An 18,696-nucleotide genomic window follows, 5' to 3' on the forward strand; every position below is an offset into this window, starting at 1 on the left:
CCCGTCACCTGGGCAGCACCTGGAGAAGACAGTCACGTCACCGACACCAGTGGGTCACCCCGAAACCAGCCCCCCACGGTGAGGGATGGGACCCCGGGGACATCCACCCCACCGGGGGTGGGCAGGGAGCAAGCGGGCAGGGCAGGGGCAGGCAGGGCTGGGCAGGGGTGGGCAGGGCACAGCTGGGGAAGACAGGGGCCGGGGTGCTTATAGGGCAGGGGTCTGGGGCAGGTATAGGGCAGGGGTATAGGGCAGGGATCCACGGTGGTTACAGGTCTGGGGCAGCTATAGGGCAGGGGGCCGGGGCGGGTATAGGGCAGGGCCGTGGTGGTTATAGGGCCGGGGTAGGTATAGGGCAGGGCTGTGGGCAGCAGCCCCCGTTTCCCAGCCCCTCCCCCCCCCCCGGAATGCTCTGGGGCCCGGCAGCCCAGCCCCCCGCCCCCGTTACCACCCGGGGAGAAGGGGGGCACCCCCCGCCCGGCCCCGCGCCCCTCACCGCGGCGTCCCGGCTGCCGCCCGCCCGCCGGCATCGCACCGAACCCCCGGGAGCCGCCCCGGCGCCACCGCCCGGCCCCGCTCCGACTCCACCAAGCCCCGCCCCGGCCACACCCCGGCCCCGCCCCGCCCTGGCCCCGCCCCGGCAGCGGGGGTGGTGGTCCTGGGATGCGCCTGACCCCGCCCAGCTGTGCCCCGCCCAGCTATGCCCCAGCCAGCTGTGCCCCAGCCAGCTGTGCCCCATCCAGCTGTTTCCCTGCCCCATCCAGCTGTGCCCGTGCCCCATCCAGCTGTGCCCCTGCCCCATCCAGCTGTGCCCGTGCCTCATCCAGCTGTGCCCCATCCTGTTGGGCCCCATCCAGCTGTTTCCCTGCCCCATCCAGCTGTGACCCACCCAGCTGTGCCCCACCCAGCTGTGCCCAGCTGTGCCCAGCGGTGCCCCTCTCCACCCACCCGTGGGTGCAGCCGCCCCCACCCCACTCCTGCCCACGCGTAGGGCCTCAGGGCTGGGACACGCCGGGGGGGGGGGGGGCCAGGACCCCCCAGGAGCCGGGGACCCCCCTGCGCTGCGGTGGGGAACCGCAGGGGAGAGCCAATGGCTCTTAATCAGAGCTAACGAGGGGGACAAGGCGGGGCGGGAGGTGACGGGGGCGTCCCCACCGGCCCGTGGGTGCCCTGGGCAGAGGCGGGGGCCGGGGGGGCTGCGGGACGCGGTGACGCAGGGGGGTGCGCGGGGCCGGGGGCCTGGGGGTTCCCGTGTCGCCCAGGGCTGCGAAACGGCTACTCGGGGAAACCCAAATATGTTAGAAAGATAGAGAATATTTTTATATATTTTATATTATACAGAAAATATATGCTATTTCTAGTATTTTATATTATGTACAGAACATACAACAATCATATATTTTATATTAGATAGAAAATATATAACATTTATGTTATATAGAGAATAGATATTAACATAACGTAATATAATATAATATAATATAATGGAATTAGAATAGAATAGAATAATATTCTCTCTCTCTCTCTATCTGTATATCTACTACACGTCACTACAAAATTACCACTAGGAAAGCAAGTATATAAACCTGTCTCACAAGAATAAAGCAAATATATTTATATTACAACTTATTACATAATTCCAGCTAGTGACGTAAGTATATACAATACTTACAAAAATATACAATAATAATAATATATTTTTTTACATACACAATGTATTTCTATTTTATATTATATACAAAATATGGAATATTGGTATAATGTCATGTAATATAGTATAAGATAACATAATGGAATTAGAATAGAACAGAACAGTATTATCTCTCTCTCTCTCCCCCCCCCCTACAAGTCACTACAAAATTACCACCAGGAAAGCATACATATATAAGTGTGTATATATACATATAACAAGAATAAAGCAAATGTATCAATATTCCAAGTTACTACAGAATTCCAGCCAGTGACGTAAGTACACACTGACGAACATCTGCCTGTGCGCAGCTACAAACAGAAGTACCCAAGCACGGGACGTGAGGCGTCGGGGGCACGCCGCTCACCGCGCCGCTCACCGCGCCGCTCCAGGAGCCGGGCCGGCGGGCGATGGCCAAGGCCGCCTTCCAAGAGGATCCGCGTCGGCCCGGCGTCCCCGCCAGCGTCCGTCTGTCCAGCAGACCTCCGGCGCGGAAGCTCCTGCAGAGCAGCTCATTTTGGGTCGATCCCGCGTTATTTTTTTGACGCCTTTTTTGGCGTAGAGCCGCGGGTGGGTGTGGGACGTCAGCTCCCGCGCGGTCACTCGGTGATCTGGGTTCCTTCATCCTGCGCCCGCCAGGGTTCCGGGGTCCTGCCAACCGCTCCCACCCAGGAGATGGCCATCAGGGGTGTCCCGCCAAAGCGGGGGGGGGGACACGGGGGGTGACGGGACTCTCACTCACCCCCAGATCACCGGGGGTTCGGCTCACGGGTTCGTGGATCCCACCGGACACAAGGACTCGGCGGCTTTGTTTCCATTAATTTCTTTATCAAAATTACTATAAATTACTATTCCTATAAATTACCGTTACTATTAGTGACTATTATTGTCTACTATCACTACAGTATAAACTACTACTAGTATTAGTAATTACTAATAGTAATATTAGTGGTAATAATACAAATAGTAATAGCAATAATACAGATCATTAGTAATAATACAGATTATTATTAGTAATCTGTAATTTCTTTATTACAGATCACTATAAATTACTATTATACTTGTGATGAGTAAAGCAAGAGGCTACTAGCAGTTACTCCAAAATTACTACCAGAAAAGCAAATATATACTGAATATTACTAGTTATTCCAAATTACCACTAATAAAGCAACAAGGGTACTTATGATTAATTACTTACGTGGACGCATCTATCCCTGTATTTAATGTTGAGGTGCCACCACCATTTTGAGGTGTCACCACCAGTTTGAGGTGCTGGCTTCTGCTCTCCCAGCCAGCCCGTTCGCTATCGCGGTGTCTCTGCTCTGCGCTCATCGAGGATGTCCCTGGCTCCCGGTTGTGTTGGTCGAGGATGCGCCGGGTCCCCAGGCCAGCGGGAATCCTCCTCGGCCGGGGTTTTTCCACGGGTCACCCTTATGGCTGCTGCAACGCTCCATCCCTTGGCCTACGGGCACTCGAGGGTCACCAGGAATGAGACCACAGCATCCCTGTGCGTGACCAGGAGTGAGACCACAGCGTCCCTGGGGGTCACCAGGAGTGGGACCACAGTGTCCCTGTGCATGACCAGGAGTGGGACCACAGCATCCCTGGGGTCACCAGGAGTGGGATCAGCGTCCCTGTGGGTGACCAGGAGTGAGACCACAGCGTCCCTGGGGGACACCAGGAGTGGGATCACAGCATCCCTGGGGTCACCAGGAGTGAGCCCACAGCGTCCCTGGGGCATCTCTCTGGCATCCTGATGCGTGAGGTGGAGGAGACCTATCCACGTCAGGCCCAATGCCGTTGTTGTGACTCCTGAGAGGGTTCAGCAATTAAGCCACGAGGGTACGGCACCCGTCACTATGACAGCGATGCACACAGCGATTTGATACAAGAGATAACCCAAACCCCACCACCCCAACAGCGAGAAGGAGAGCCGATGTCACCAAACCACGCCATGCCCGTGCTCCCAGGTCTGGTGGCCAAGACCATGGCCACGTGTCCACTGGTGCCAGCGGCAGCCCCCGAGCAGGGATGGCTCCTGGTGACGTGCTGCTGAATGGCATTTATGTCATATTTGATTTGTTTAGATTCGTTAGTGGAAAACCAACGAGTAATATTTATCGGCACACAAACACCTCCAGGCTAGAAGAGAGTCTACGCTCTAATTAGGTACAGGGCGCTGGTTGTGTTGGAAGTTAAATATTTAGGCAAGGAGGAAGATGTGCCATAGTGCAGGCGTCTGCCCACCATGGGGATGGGATCTTGTAGGCGTTGGTGTCACCAAGCCAGCACCACCAGGGTCTTCAGATGGTGGGCCACCACCTTTGCCTAAGGTCATCGTGGTGTTGGCCAACTGAGCACCATGGGTTGGAAGAGCAACTGAATTTCATTGAGGACTCAATTGGATTGACCAAAAGGGACTGTGATCTGCACAGCCAGGTACGTCTTCTGGACCCCGTGTGTCCCAATCATCGTTAGTGCTCAGCCAACCATTACTCTGTAAACTGGTGAAAATTACGACCGGTTAAATTATCGTATCTTTGGCTATTCATATTATTAACAGCCGTGTCAGACGCCAGAGTTCCAGATTATCAAAAATATCATCATTTGTAATTGGGGATTAATTATTAGAGGTCTGTGAGGTGTCCAGGTGAGGAGCATCAGGAGCTGGTGTTCGTTCGGGCCGTTTAAGTTGGGTGTGATTGCACCGCGGGACGTAATTACCACGGCTCCTCTTCCCCGCCCAGGCTGAATTTGTGCCTTGGGGAGTCGTAATGCTTCGGAAGGCTGCGGTCGATAATTTGGGGCGCTGGGGAATAATTATCCCAAATGAGGTTGATACCAGGATGCGCTGGGGGCAGGTTCTGCTGACCACCCAAATTCGGCATCTAGCAGCAGTGAAGCAATCCAACAACCTGATTCGTTACCCACCGGAGAAATCGCATCCGTAAATTTAATTATGCGATTGCCGTCCCATCCCTGGGAGAAGGGAACGAGAATTATTGTCATTGCTAGATGCGACCTAATCATTATACGATAACGATTATGAGAGGAAAAGGAAATTAAAGGACTTTTCCCCCCAAACCCTTCTTAATCTGGTACTCCTGGTTGGTTTTGACTCCAGGCTAACTGCCATACAAGCGAGCGGGATGAGGAATAAGGTCGGTCCAAGGATCCGGGGAAGACAACCTGAGTAACAGGCGGTTTGGCTATCCACCGCTCAGAAATGCGATGTCCGTTTCCCTGATGGCTGACCAGCTTCCACGTGGAGCTTCAAACAGGTGTTTGGAAGGAGAACGGTCTTGTTGGAGGTGATTAACCTGGACAGTTCGTCCAACGGACAACTGATGATCATCATTTATACCCGAGGTTGAAGTTACACCACGGTTGCCATCAAAAGCTTTCCAGATCGGATGATGAAGACCGGTCATGGTCTACCGGTTGCCTAAAGCAGCGACCGCACTGCCAAGGTGACATTGCCACCCGTGTGCAAACCGTGGTCCTAATCCCAAAACGACCTATTTCACACGAGCTTGAGGGCCTGGGTAGGCCATGCCTAAACCACTGCCAATCTCTCGCCTGGTTAAAATACACTCCCGTTTCTTGGGAGTCTATTTTATAAAATCTACTCGCCATGAGGACCACAAGTATCTACCATCCCTCAGGTTGTCCTAGGCGGGCACGTAGCCAGCCCACCATCATGCCATCGGAGGTGGGGAGGGTGAGTGTGTTGCGTGGGAGATCAACATCAATGCCTTCGAGGCCCTTTGGACAAGGGATCTGCTTGGTGGTTCCACCTGGATCTCCGATCCATGCCCTAGACCTGCGTCATCAGACCAAGCCATCGTGTCCCGAGTGTCCCCCTTGACCCAGTCACGGCGTGCCGTGAGCATCACCATCTTCTGGGTTGCACTGGGCTGTGGGATTCCCTGGGGAGCAGGAGCAGACTCTCCCCGTCTTTCAAGGATGGGGAACAGGGTCTGTATTTTAAGAGTGCATCTCCAGCGATGGGTCCGGTATCTAACAGGGAAGGAGCCAGTAGATGTTTATCCCATGGTGACCACCACGATGGAGAACCTGGCCACCCCAAGGTTGACCCAGACCATACAGAAGTTAATTGGGCTTTATCGGGAGCTCGTTGCCACAATCCCTGTTGGCATCCTCCTTCTGTGAGCCCTCTGCGTAGGCTGAAGGGGGCTCCATGTATTGTTGGGCCACGGCCTGCTGTTGTAAAACATTACGTATCAAGAAACGGGGTGCCTCGTCATGAGTAACCATCCATCCTCATCCTCAGACGCTGCGCTTCTGCAGGTGAACAATTACAATGAACCCTGGGATTTGGCCTTGCCAGGATCCTCAGAAGCTCCTCCAAGTCCTGAAGTTCCCAGGACTTGGAGTTGCTCCTTCTCATTGTAGGGTGACCTCAACTTGGGTGTCTACTGCGAGGTGTGGGAGGGAATACGCCGCCTGCCAGGTAATGCCTAAAAACCAAACCGTTTGGTTGGGTCCCCGTCATTCGCCTCCAGGGATGGAGACCCCCTTCCCTTCCAGATGGGCTGGGATGCGGTTACACCTTCTCCAGACCTTATCGGAGGAATCCTCTCCCGTTAAAATGTCATCTGGATGTCGATATACCATCACCCCCCGGTTCTGGTAGGATCTGTTGGGCTTACGGACAGGGGAGTTGTACGGGGAATGAGTCTGCTGAATAATACCCCGTGTTCTCCGTCCTGAAGAAGAGCAGTTATGGCCAGCGTGGCTTCGGGGCCAACGTGACGTTGTCCTACATGAGTCGCTTCTGGGTACAGCCTGTGATGGAAAGGCGGTAGACCCCTCGGTTGGTGTTTTATCCGTAGAGACCACGGGGTTTTGAATCTGAGGCTTTGCCACCCAAGTGCCCAACGAACTACTTGTGGTCCGGGATTTTAATATAGCCGTGCTTAATATATTGATAATGCATCATATTATCGCGCAGATCCCATAGCTTCTGGGTGCGGGGAGCCGGTCTGACCGGCCTGTCCCAAACCCTATTCCTCCAGGAGAGCCCATAAACGGCTCCGTTTTGGGTCTCGCTCCTCTTTGTCGGGGTCTTTTTGTGCCAGATCACTTGGTTTTAACAGGGAGGCTCCAGTCTCCTACCAGAGTTGGTATTTGTACCAAACTTGGGTCTGGATCAACCCCGCATCAGCGTTTAGAGCTGGAGTGTGGGACCGGGGGCAGCTCAGTCCCGGGAAAGGGGGGGTCCGGCTCACGACAGGTTCCCAGTGGGATATTGGGATCTGGATTTGACCCTTTCCCATCACCGCGTCCAGCCAGAAACGCCAACGGCGGCGGCAGAGGAGCCGGAGGATTAAAGCCCGTGTGCCGGCTGCTTTGCACCGGACAGCAAAGTCAGCAGGGCCGGGGATTTCGGCGCTGTGCCAGCGGCCGGCCGGGCTGTCTCGCTGCGGAAATACCCAGCCCTCGTCCCCCCGCGGAGGTGCGTGCCGGGGTGGGGGGGGACACGAGGGAGGCAGGAAAATGAGCATCACCCCCCAATTCGGGCCTTCCGCTTGCTCCCCATCCCTCGCGGCGAAGCCTCATCCCCGCGGGCAGGGGGTAAAGCAGAGGCAAAGCCCCTTGCCCCGGGGTTCGGGATCGCATCCCGGGCACGTCACGAAGCCGGCGGGGATCCCAGGAGCGGGGCAGCCGTGGGGCAGGGAGAAGTCCCCGTTCCCGTGCCGCTGCGGCAGCTCTTTTCCCGCCGATCCGCAGGTTTGCTGATCCTCCCAACGCCGGGTGTTCAGAGAGGGGTCCAAAAAAAAAAAAAAAAAAGAAAAAAAGAAAAAAAAAAAGGTCTGGATTACCCCAAAAGTGACCTTGTCCGGTGGAAGATCCCATCTCTCCGACCACGGAAGGTGCCGGAGCTCTGTACACGGGTGGGAGAGATCCTGCTGACCCTAGAAGCGCTCAGCACCGCCCGAGCATCCCGCCATGCTCCCGTCTTCTTCCCCCCACCCAGGTCTCGTTATCTCCCCCCCTAATTTTCGGTGGGATGAGGGCTCGGGGTGCGGGGGGGGCCGGTCCCGTGGGTCAGCCCCTTTCCTAAAGAACAGAGAACCTCCGTGGGGCTGAGGCCACGGGAAGGGGGGGGGGGGGGGGGGGGATATCGGGGCAGCCCCGTGGGGCTGGTGGGACCCCGTGGGAGGTCAATGCGGGACGGTGCTGAGTTATCCCGTGGGGACACACACACACACACACACGACACAAGGAGACCCCAGGGGCTGGGAACGGAGGTGGGAAGGGGGAGCGGGATCGCCGTGGGCTGTTGGGACCACCGGGAATAACGGGGGTACGCCGAGCCAGACCGGGATAAGGGGAGTGCGGGGTGGGGGGTAATGGGAGCCCAAAGGGACGGGGTGATGGGACTGGGGGGCGATGGGCCCCCCCCCCGGGACGGGCCGATGGAGGCACCCCCCCCCCCCGTGGGCTCCTTCCCGCCGCGGCGGGCGCGTCCCTTCCGCGTGGGGCCGGGCGCACCCGGGCCGCTTTGCCCGAAGCACCCCCGGAAACCCGGCGGGACCGTTCCGGGCGGGGCTGGCGGTACCGCTTGGTGCCGGGCGGGTGTTGGGGTTTGGTGGGGAGGCGGCGTAGGACGAGCCGAACCGGGCCAGACCGTAGCCGGGGTGGAACGGAACGGAGCGGGGCGGAACGGAATAGAAGGGAACGGAAGGGAAGCGGAACGGAAGGAAAGCGGAACGCGCGCGGCAGCGGGCGCGTGTTTCCGGGGGGGACCCGCTGTGCGGTTGCACCGCCCCGTCCCGGTACCGGAGCGCGCAGGGCGAGGAGATGGCGGCGGGCGGCAGCGGCGGGCGGCGCTGAGGGGCGGCGGCGGAGCAGCCATGGAGGGCGGCGGGGGCAAGCCCAGCCTGCAGGTGGTTTACCAGGCCGTGCAGGCCCTCTACCACGACCCTGACCCCAGCGGCAAGGAGCGGGCGAGCTGCTGGCTGGGCGAGCTCCAGCGATCGGTGAGGCCTGGTGGGGAGCGGGGCGATGGGCCGGGACGGGGGGAGGAGGGGGTACGGGGGTGGGGGGGGCGGCCGCCCTCGGGCCCGCCGCAGTCCGGGTGACTTCCCCCCCCCCCCCCCCCCCCGGCCCCCCCCGGGGAGTCCGGCCGCGCCTCCTCGGTGCCCGGTACCCGGCGGGGAGGCCTGGCTCCGCCGCTGGGCCGCTCCCCGGGGCTCCATCCAGAGAGGAGAGGGGGTTGTTGGGGTCACGCCGCCCTCCGAGCGGCTTTGGGGAGCCCCAGGCCCGGCCTTTTGTCAGCTCCCTCCGCGGCTTTTCTTTTTAATAACAGGAAAGACGGGCTGACGTGTTTGGCTCAGCCCTCACGGCGGCTGGGAGAGAGGAAAGGACTCCCAGAGGTGTCGGGGAAAAATTTGGGCCAAGCCCCGACCTTCTCCCGCCGCCTGAGGTGAGGGAGCCGGCGGGTATCCCACGCCGGATCCAGGGGGGGAGGCATCGCCCTCCTGGCCCGGTGTCGTCTGGAGAGGCCGAAGGCGTTGGAGGGGATCGGTGCCAGAGCTAGAGCCCCGTTCCTCCTTTCTGAAGTCTATAAGCAACATATGGCGAGCTCTTTCTCCCCCAAACTTTAGCCTTAAGAGTAAATTTGGGAGTCAATGTGTGTTTTCTGGCCTCACATTGTGTCGCGGAAACAGATTTGTTCCCTCTCAGTTGTAAAGCTGGGGGTGACTTCGTTTTCTCTGCTCTCCGAAGCCTATTGTTTCTCCTTGTCGTCTTTTGTACTGCTGCATCGCTCCCTGCGCGGCTCTGGTGCCCTTTGTGGCACCGTGGTACGTAGTTTTCCTCCTCTGCTCTTCCTCTGAAATCTTCGGTGGGTGCTGATGCCGTCCCAGGAGAAGCCTGATGAGTTTTATCTCACGGGCTGTGACTTCTGGAGGAGCGAGTCTCGTGGCCCCCCCCCTCGCTGGTCTGTTTATCTCAAAGCTTGAATCCCGTGGAGCGGAGCAGAGAGTTCCCCTCCTCAGTGCTCTCCCGAGCGGGTTTCGCCGAGCTCCGCTCCGCTCTACCAGCTTCCCACCGCCTGGTAAATCTTTAGACCATTTATTACCACAAACTCATGTTCCCCCCCCTCACACCCCCCCCCCCTTTTTTTTTTTCTTTAAATTTACTTGAGTGCGCCGCGCAGAGTTACATCCCCGGTTACCACGAGAGTTTGCAGCGGCGTTTGTTTCCGCGGTTATCCTGCTAAACGAGGAAAAACCCATCAGTCAGGTGTGTGTGTATTTAGACAGCCACTTTCCTCGTTTGCCCCCACCCCGGGAAGGGGGCTTCGCCCTTCAGAAAGCGCTTGGGGAAGAATTTGGGTTCCGTGAAGGGGCTCGGCGGCGGGTTCGAGCCCCCGACGGCTCTTCGGTGGGTCTGAGCGCTGCCGGCCGTGGTTATGCCCGTACGAAGATCTCATTTCAGTTGAAAAAGGGAGATGATTATTTCAGAGATGATTCCTGTTCCGGAAACAACCCAAATCTGCGGTCGCAGCAGTGGGTGCTCGGTGTTTGCTGGGTGAGGCCTCCTGGCTGCCGAGTCCCTGCCTGAGGGGGCCAAGAGCAGCCTGAGGACTCCGACTTCTGTGCTGCCTTCGAGTACGAGGGGAGTTAACGATGCCGCAATTAATGCGGATCGGTTGGTGGGGGGATAACCATTTCGCAGTGTGCTTAGAGGAGTTCCTGGTCAGCCTTTGGGGCAGAGTGGAGAATCAGGGGTGGGTGAGGGATGCGACGGGATGAAGAAGATGGATTTCACCCGCGCCGGGACGGGAGGCTGAAGGTATTTCCCCTGCGTTAGAGGTCTGTGGGCTGCGCTCTGGCTGCCCACGCTTGGTACAAACTGCCCCATCAAAAGGAGAGCTTGACTTATTTTTAAGTTTTAATACCCTGACCACCCGTAAGGACAGGATCCCTCTGCCTGTCGAAAGTCGTGGGGTTTGTTTTGCTCCGCGGTGCTTTCTTTGGGCTCATATCTGTGTTGTCCAGGCTGGTTTAAATATAAATCACGGGTGCCCTTATGTGATTTTAGCCTTTGTGTTCCTCCGAGGCATCTCTCTGCGCTGCTCCCCTCGGCTGGCTCCGGCTGTCGCGCAGACGGTCTCCCGTGGTTGAAACCGTGGTTTCTCTGCGCGGTTCCTTTTGTCCTGCCGCGCAGATAAGGGCGTGCGAAGCACCTCGGCTCTTGTACCAGAACACAAAGGGGATCCCTTTGCTTTTCAGAGAGGAATCTCTCTCCTATCTCTTCTCAAGAGAAATGCCTTCAGAAATCCCTTTCCAGCTCTGGACTGACTCTGTTGTATGTACAAGGTGTTTTAAACACAAGCGGCGAGCTAGCTCGGCTCCAGGTTAATAGCATTGCTGCTTCTCGCTTTTTATTTGTGCTTATTTGGCCCGATCCTTTCAGAGATTTATTTGCCGGGTCTAAGGATTAATGCTAGTTATTTTCCGGACCTTTGGGTGCTCTGGGGCACAGCCTGATTTCGTTCAGCATATTTGGCTTGTTTAAACTACTCTTTACTGAGTTTATTTCAACTTTCAGGCGCAAGCCGGAGGAAGGTGAGCAATTTTGATAGCATTAACATCATAACAGATGACAAATTTGACTTGCTGGAGGCCTGGGGGCTGTCCAGCCCCCTCATTCTCATTGAGAGAAGATAACGACTGCCCAGAGAAGTGACGTTGCGAGCTCTGCGGCGATGGTTAACGAGGCAGCCTGGAGCGAGCCGATGCCGCGCTCGTTGCCCCGTGGTGTCGGCGTGCGTGATCTTAACCCCATGGTAAGTGGGAGCCCACAGCCGCTGTGGGGTACGAGCACGCCCCGGCCGTGGTAAAACCGCCTGGTAGTTTTACTGATGGGTACGGGGATGATGATATGCTGCTTCTTAGCAACTTCTCCCTGCAGGTACGAGGTCGTCTGATCCCTGTGCCTAAATGAAAGCTTCTGATAAAAGTCTTGTGTGTAGTTGAGGGTGTAAAGCTGCAGGTAGCTGATGGCTGAGGTCTCATTGAACATAATTTTTTCATAAAGAAGATAACAGAAGCTTCAGCTGCTTCTTTGCGAGACGGGGTGAGGGAATTGTGCTTAACAAGCAGTGCTAGCTCCGTGCCCGTCACTGGCGTTGCGTGCTCGGCGTGGCGTGGTGCTGCAGGATTAGTGCTGCCTGTGGCAAAGCAGAGTTTAAAAGCAGGAAACTCTTCTTGCACGTGTCGTGGAGCGCGGTCAGAGGATTTGGGACACGCCAGTGAGAAGTTTGCTGATGGGTGGTCGCAGGACATTCGCTGGAGCAGGTGCCTGGAAGGTACGTTGGAAAGTAAAAGTCTTTCTGCTGCTTTTTTTTGGGGCAGAGAGACTAAACTTAGATGTTTAAGTAGCTGCATTCCTCTGTAGTCGTGAAGGCAAACATAAATTGCAGCCTTAGCTGTGGCAGGAACCAGCCGGCTTGCTTTCGGGTTGGAAGGCCATTCCTGAAATGAAGGCCTTTCCTGCTAATACAACTCATTAGCCGTTGGAGCAGGCAGCATTGAAGATGCAAGTACTCTTATTATACCTCTGTTTTGTACATTTATATAGAGAGAGAGTTTATAAATGTATAATATGGAGGTTATTCTGCCACCCTCCATCTTTAGAGCTCCGCGTCCTCCCTCCCCTTGCAGAGGAGGGAGCTGAGGCAGCAGCGGGCGAGCGTCCTGCCCGTAGCCGCAGCGAGCGGCGGGGGCAGAAGCCTGCTCGTGGGACGTGCACGTCGGGCTGTAGCTTTTAGAGGAAGATTGAAAATCAAAACTCCTTTGCCGTCTTTCTGCGCCCTTCACCCCTTCTCTCTCTTTAACAACGTGTTCCTGAGATGTGGTGTGCAAGGCATCAGCTTTATTGAAGGTGCAGCCTCGGCGATGAGCTTCAAGTGAGGATTTTGTGTCCAGTGGTTGACGTAAAAACGTAAAAGCAGAGAGTGTGGTGCGTTTTGGTGCCTGACTTCTCTAGGTGGGTCAGTAGGGAAAATAACTGATTCTCCACTTCGTTTGCTGACTGTCAACAGCGACAGGCCAAAGGCGTGGAGCGTCATCTGCTGATCCTCGAAGCAGTGGCTGCACTGACCGAGTGCTCGCTTATCGTTACTGTTTTGTAAATAAGGCCTCCTTGTGTCTCGAGCTGGATCAAGTCACTTGGATTTAATAACCTGAAGGTCCTTTCTTTGGACTCTCTTCTGTTCACAAACCATCTCTGTGCAAACGACACCCATCATCGAATATTTCTTAACTCTTCGTCACCAGCCAGGGTAGTGCTCGATGAGAGATGCACATGAGCAGTTTGTGCCTGTTTGATATCTGAGCGGCTGGGTCTCGGTTGGTTACGTATCGGTTGCTGCTGCGCGGATGGGCTGTGGGGATTGGGTTGCTGCTATTTTTTTGCATTTCTGGAGTCATGATGTTGTCTTAAGATCTCGCTGTTGGCCAGGATGGTCGTCGCACGCTAGAGCCGTCGTGGGGACGAGAAGCTAAAGCTTAAACGTTAGTTTGGGTGGGCCTCAATCACTCCGTGGTGCTGACAGTGCGATGCTGAGAGGTGTCGGGAAGGTCGCTGGTAGTGATCAGCTTGGGTGGTTCAGATTTGTCCATCTGCTCCCCCTGCAGCATCGTTTCTTGCCTTCTAACCACTAATTATTTCAGGGGAACGAGGCATGCCGTAACGGAGTATCTTGAAGAGCAGTTGTGAGCTTGCCTGTGTCTTGTACAGCGCTGAAGAGGTCGGCTGTAGGTACAAGTTTACCTAAATCACAGAATTTGAGGATCATTCAACCGGCGAACCTACGCTGTATGTTTGGAGTTGCATAAAGGCAATTCCAGACTAGTTGGAGTTTCTTTAATGCAGAAGAGTCGTACCAAATGTAGGGATTAAACTTGTTTCAGATGTGCTCAGCTTTCCGATCCTGATTTCTTAAGTGTTTCTTCATTAGCTACTCTTTGGAGCAGAGCGTTCGTAAAATGTGCGGTGCAGATAAGCAGCTGCGAGCTGGTGCGTTGGTTTTTTTCGGTGTCGATTAAGTGTAGGTTGGTTTGTGATTTAATGTTGATTCATAAAGTGCTTTCTAGGAGGCGGAAATTATATGTGGCTCGTAGCCAGACAGGGTTCATTTAAGTGACTAATTCTGATATGGATTTCCTTTGATCTGTCCCTAAAGTTAATTTAATGATAATATTGGGTAGAAGTATAACCCCTAATTAAATTTAAAAAAACCCCAAAACACCTTTTACCAATTGAAGCATGCTGGTAACAATTTTGGAGTCCTTTCCCAAACTGTTTTAAGGGAAATAAAATCTCGCTGCCCTTGCACCCCATGATCAGTGCTGCATGTGCGGAGAGGAGCCCACGAAACGCATGAGAGACAGATCGTCTCTGCGAGGAGAACCCGGGAGGCGAAGAAAGGAAGGTGCTTGCTGGCTTCCCTCTTGTTTGCAAACACTGTTTAAAGCTTTTTCATTTTAGGGTGATGAGAAGAGAAGTCAATGTAAAATCCCCGCATCGCCTGCAGCCGGGTGGTCGAGGGAACCTTTGGGTGCCGGTCGGCCGCAGCATCCGACGCGGCCAGCTCTTACTGTCCCCTCCTGCGTTCCTCGAAGGTGTAAAAGCAGACGTTAGGGATTCGTTTTAGTGTCTCGGACAGCCTAGATTTGTTTGGTGTTGTCTTGTCGCTCTTCCTTTGTACGTGCTTGTGGCTTGGTGCTGCCTGTCGCTTTGAGGCTGACGTGGGTTGGGGTTGTCCAACCAACAGGGACCCTTCATCCCAAACCAGAGAGCTGCCTGCCAAAATCCGCATGTGGCCCTGGCAGCCCTGCAACGCTTTGCCCCCGCTCCATGCTCCCTCCTCCTGCTGTGTGGCACGGGTACGGTGCAGGAGATGGGGTTGAGCTGCTCGCAGGCCGTGCGGCTCGAGAGCATCGGGCTCATCGCTCTTCTAAATGTAGGACTAACTTTCCCCCTTCCCTGCCTGAAATAACATCACAGGATCACGGGAAGGGTCGCCTTTGAGGGTCTCCAGTCCACACTGCTGCTCAGAGCAGGCTTCAAGCTTAGATCTGGTCCCATGGCAACGATGGTGTGGCCATCGCTTAAACCATCCTGGTCAACAAGGCTTTAGCCTGACCCAAAATTCGTGATTCACGTTACCAGCAAACCAGTATAAATGAGAAATCCCCAGATTCACAAGAATGCTTGTTGCTGGTTACCCCAGTAACCAAGTACCCAAGGACGGGGTTACTGGCCTTGCTCTGATGGGTTTTTTGTCTATTGGGGCACTTGGCCAGTTGTACTGGGCAATCATGCATGAGTGGCTGCTGCGGAGGGACGTCTGGAAGTCTGTTTTGGCACATGCGAAGGAAGCATGGGTTTAAAAGCATCGTTCTGGAGGTGAACTGCTCATTTGGAGAGCATTGCTTGCAGCGTAGCCGCCCTCGCCAGAGCTGGAGATGACCTTGCCTCCTGCAAGCTGCTGAGCCCTTGATGGATTTTTGAGAGGTGATGGCATCTTGACAGAGCTTTGGAAGAGGATCTGTGTGCCAGCACACCAAGAGGAGACCTTAATGACCCTCTGTAGAAGGGGCTGTGTTCATTCACCAGTCATTGAGGTACTCCAGACTGCAGGGTTGTGTTCAACCCAAGTCCTCTACTGGTGCTAGTCCTGGGTTTTTGAAGCATTCAGCACTACATGTCAAGAAATTGGCCCATATCTGGCCAAAAGCAATGGGTAGGAAAGGCTGCGGAAGAGAGAATGATGTGTCTTCTGGACTGTCAGTGGAGAAGACAAGTTTCCTGACCAACCAGGTAGCCTCCTATGATAAGATGGCTGGCGTGGTGGGTGGGGAGAGCAGTGGATGTCCTGTTCTTTGATGTTTAACAAGACTTTCAACACTGTGTCCTACAGTGTTCCTGTAACCAAACTGGAGAGAGATGGACCTGATGATTGGGAAACTCTCCCAGTCACAGGGCTCAAACAGTAGTGGTCGTCGACCTGAAGTCCAGCCGGTGGCCAGTTACGAGTGGCATTCCTCAGGGTCGATAGTAGTGTGGATATTGCTGAACGTCTTCATTAATCACCCAGATGATAGGACAGATGCACCCTCAGCAAGTTCACGGATGATGCCAAGTCGGAGGAGCGGTTGATACTCTGGAGGCAGGGCTGCTTTTCCAAGGGACCTCGGTGGGTGGAGGAACCTTGGGCAGTTCACCAAAGGCCAATTCAAAGTCCTTTCCCCAGGATGCAAAAACCCAATGCAGCAGGTCGGCTTTGGGATGACCGGCTGCAAAGCAACATTGTGGTTTGGGGTTTAGGAGACCAAGTTGCCCCTGGGCTGCGTTAGGATGGATAAACCCTGGAACAAAGATCGGGGTGAGGAGGTCTCTATCCTTGGAGATATTCACAACTGCCCTGAACAAGCTTGACTTAAGTTGCTTCTGCTTTGAGCAGAGGATTTGACCAGAGACCTCCAGGTCTGCTGCTTTCAACCTTAGCTATTCTGTGATTCTGAGTTTTAGGTTTTTCTGCTGTCGTATCAAAGTGTTCCTTGCTACGATGTAAGTCTTCCATGGTAAAGATTGCCTTGAATCCTTTCAAGGAAGGGGTGTGAGATTATAATTTGAGGAAAAAAATGCAAGTTAAACATGTTGGTGGAAGTTCAGAAAGAAGTGCTGCCTCTGCGGCAAGGTTTTACCAAAGGGCCCATCACATACTTTCCTTTTGAGCTGGAAGCTCTTGATTCTCACAGCACCTACAACTCATAATTCATCTTTGTGCTGTTTTGGTATCCGTCTCTTAGACTGGCATTGAATAGGCCCGTTCCTTCAGTTTGGTGTGTGGAAAAGGAGAGAAATTTCAGGGATCTTTGCTGGACTCCATCACGAGTCCTGGCCTCGTGGTGAAACCACGTCTCCAGCACGCAAGCTGCCATCTGTGTTCTCAATAACAAACATAAGTCTGGCTGGCAGGCTGTCCACTGGAAGATGCCTACCTTTACTGGCCTCTTAAGTCATCTTCAAAGTCTTGTTGAGCAGAAGACTTGACTTTGAATGCACTGTCTTTGCTAAAGCTTGCTTGAGCTCAAGGCGGTGATGTCCATTGGAACCGTCCTTCAAAAGCCTGTATGAGACCCTGGGGAGAGACTGCTCAATAGCTGAGAGGGTTTGCCAACTGCTTGGCTTGGGAATTATGACCTTGGGCATATCATACTTTGGAGGTACCATTTGACCAAAGAATGGAAACAGCTCTTTGTCGGAAGGCCGGGGTGTGAGAGAAACGCTTTGTGGCTGCCTTTCAAGCGTGAAGCCTCCTCTGTTTTCACAGCTTTATGGCTCAAGCCAGCCTTTGTCTAAAAGGGATCCATAAAATTTAAGGCTGTGTTAGGAGCTCCTCTGGCTGGTGCTTCAGCTTCCGTATAGCTGGAAGATTTGTTCTGCGAGTAACTCTTCCGCTAGCTGGGATTGAATGGACTGGACGCTTCTTTTTCCCGAGTCGGCTTCTCCAGAAAGACTTATTTGTCATTGAAGGTTTCTGGCTGGAATGAGCAAAGTCGAGCTGTTATGAACTCTCTCCAGCATTGGCACCCAATGTAGTACAGCGCTGAATCCCTCCCTCTTACTCATGGTCTCTTGCTCCATACTAGGAGATTAAATTCTGGTGGAACTTGCTTGTTTCTGGTCACCATCTAGTTCTAAACTGGTTTTGGAGCTTAGGGAGCAGCTAGGGCCTCCACAGCTGCTTAGAGCCATCTGCACATCCTTTGGTTAGATGGGCATAGCCAAACTCCATGAATCTTCTTAAATTCACATCTCAAGTCTTTCAGTGCCTCACGTTCTGCACCGAAGGGATGCAGCGAGCACTTCTGCGGGATGGTCGTCTGTCTTCAGACTCAGACTGGTCAAAGCCAAGTGCAGATTTTCAGGGATGCTTCCTGCCACGCTCCATCAAACGACGGCCGCTCTTGAGATGTCCGGGGAATTTTTTGTCTCTTTGTCCAGCCCTCATCCTTCAAAATATGTGGTGCCCGTTTCACTGCCCTCTCTCCGTCTCCATTGTCGCCAGGGTCTCATCAGCTGAACTGACGTCGCGTCTGGCAGTTGGTGGGCCTGGAGGAGTAGGTGGTGGGAATTGGCCACGTCCCTCAGGAGCTGCATTAAGCTCGTTCCCTTATGGATGGTCACTTTATAGTACTGGGGCCAGAAGGTGATGCAGTGCCAGCAAGAGATCCTTCTACGTGAGCTGGAGAACAGCTGAGGTATCCGCAGGGAAGGCAACGGTCCCTTTTCTCCTGGAGATTTCTGGTGCGGACATGCCGCGGTTTGGGGACCGGGCCCACGCCTGGAGCTGGGGAAGCGGTTCTGTGCCAAGGCTGGTAGACGTGTCCTCCTACCTAAAATCCTTCTGCCTCTTGGGCAGTGCATCTTCTTCTGAGCAGAAGAGGCAACGTTACTTAGCTGTGAGAGCCGCTTATGGTTTCCAACCTCCCGTTTGAGGCCCTTTTTGCATTTCCTTCTAGCTGCAAACCGCCCAGCTCTTCTCTCCAGGAACGACGCATCTTGCCAGCTCCGTTTCCACCCAACTCCAGGGCTGAGGCTCTTTGCATCAGAGTTCTTGCATCAAGGCTGCGTTTGTGTAAGAGCTTGGATGACGTCATCGTGGGGGCTGAAGAGCAGCCTTAATGTGGGAGCACGTGGCTGCCTTTGTGGATAAGCGTTGTGAGAATGGGGCTGGGAGGCTTGATGTAGGTGTGGATGGTTTGGGCATGGGGTGCTCATTCTGCTCCGTTGCATTTTTCTTTCCCCTCCCTTGGAGAAGGTTTTTACTTATTTAAAACTTGCTACGCTGATGCTTTGTTCATGAATCTTAACGCTTCTGTAGCAGGCTCCTGTCCTCCAGCTGATGATCTCTGTCCTCTGGATGCCACCAGCGTGGTGAAAGTCACTAGGCATCG

The 18,696-nt window shown here is 54.5% G+C and overlaps 1 protein-coding gene across 1 annotated transcript in view; it reads left to right on the top strand.

The window, feature by feature from the left end:
- Positions 1-8,571: 8,571 nt before the first annotated feature.
- Positions 8,572-18,696, top strand: part of TNPO3 (transportin 3) — a 41,894-nt gene continuing 31,769 nt past the window's right edge. The window contains exon 1 of the mRNA XM_050901339.1: positions 8,572-8,697. Coding sequence (XP_050757296.1) covers positions 8,572-8,697 — 126 coding nt within the window. The remainder of the gene's footprint in view (positions 8,698-18,696) is intronic.

Source organism: Gymnogyps californianus, chromosome 1 (genome assembly GCF_018139145.2).
Source record: "Gymnogyps californianus isolate 813 chromosome 1, ASM1813914v2, whole genome shotgun sequence".
In the NCBI taxonomy this organism is placed as follows: Eukaryota; Metazoa; Chordata; class Aves; order Accipitriformes; family Cathartidae; genus Gymnogyps; species Gymnogyps californianus.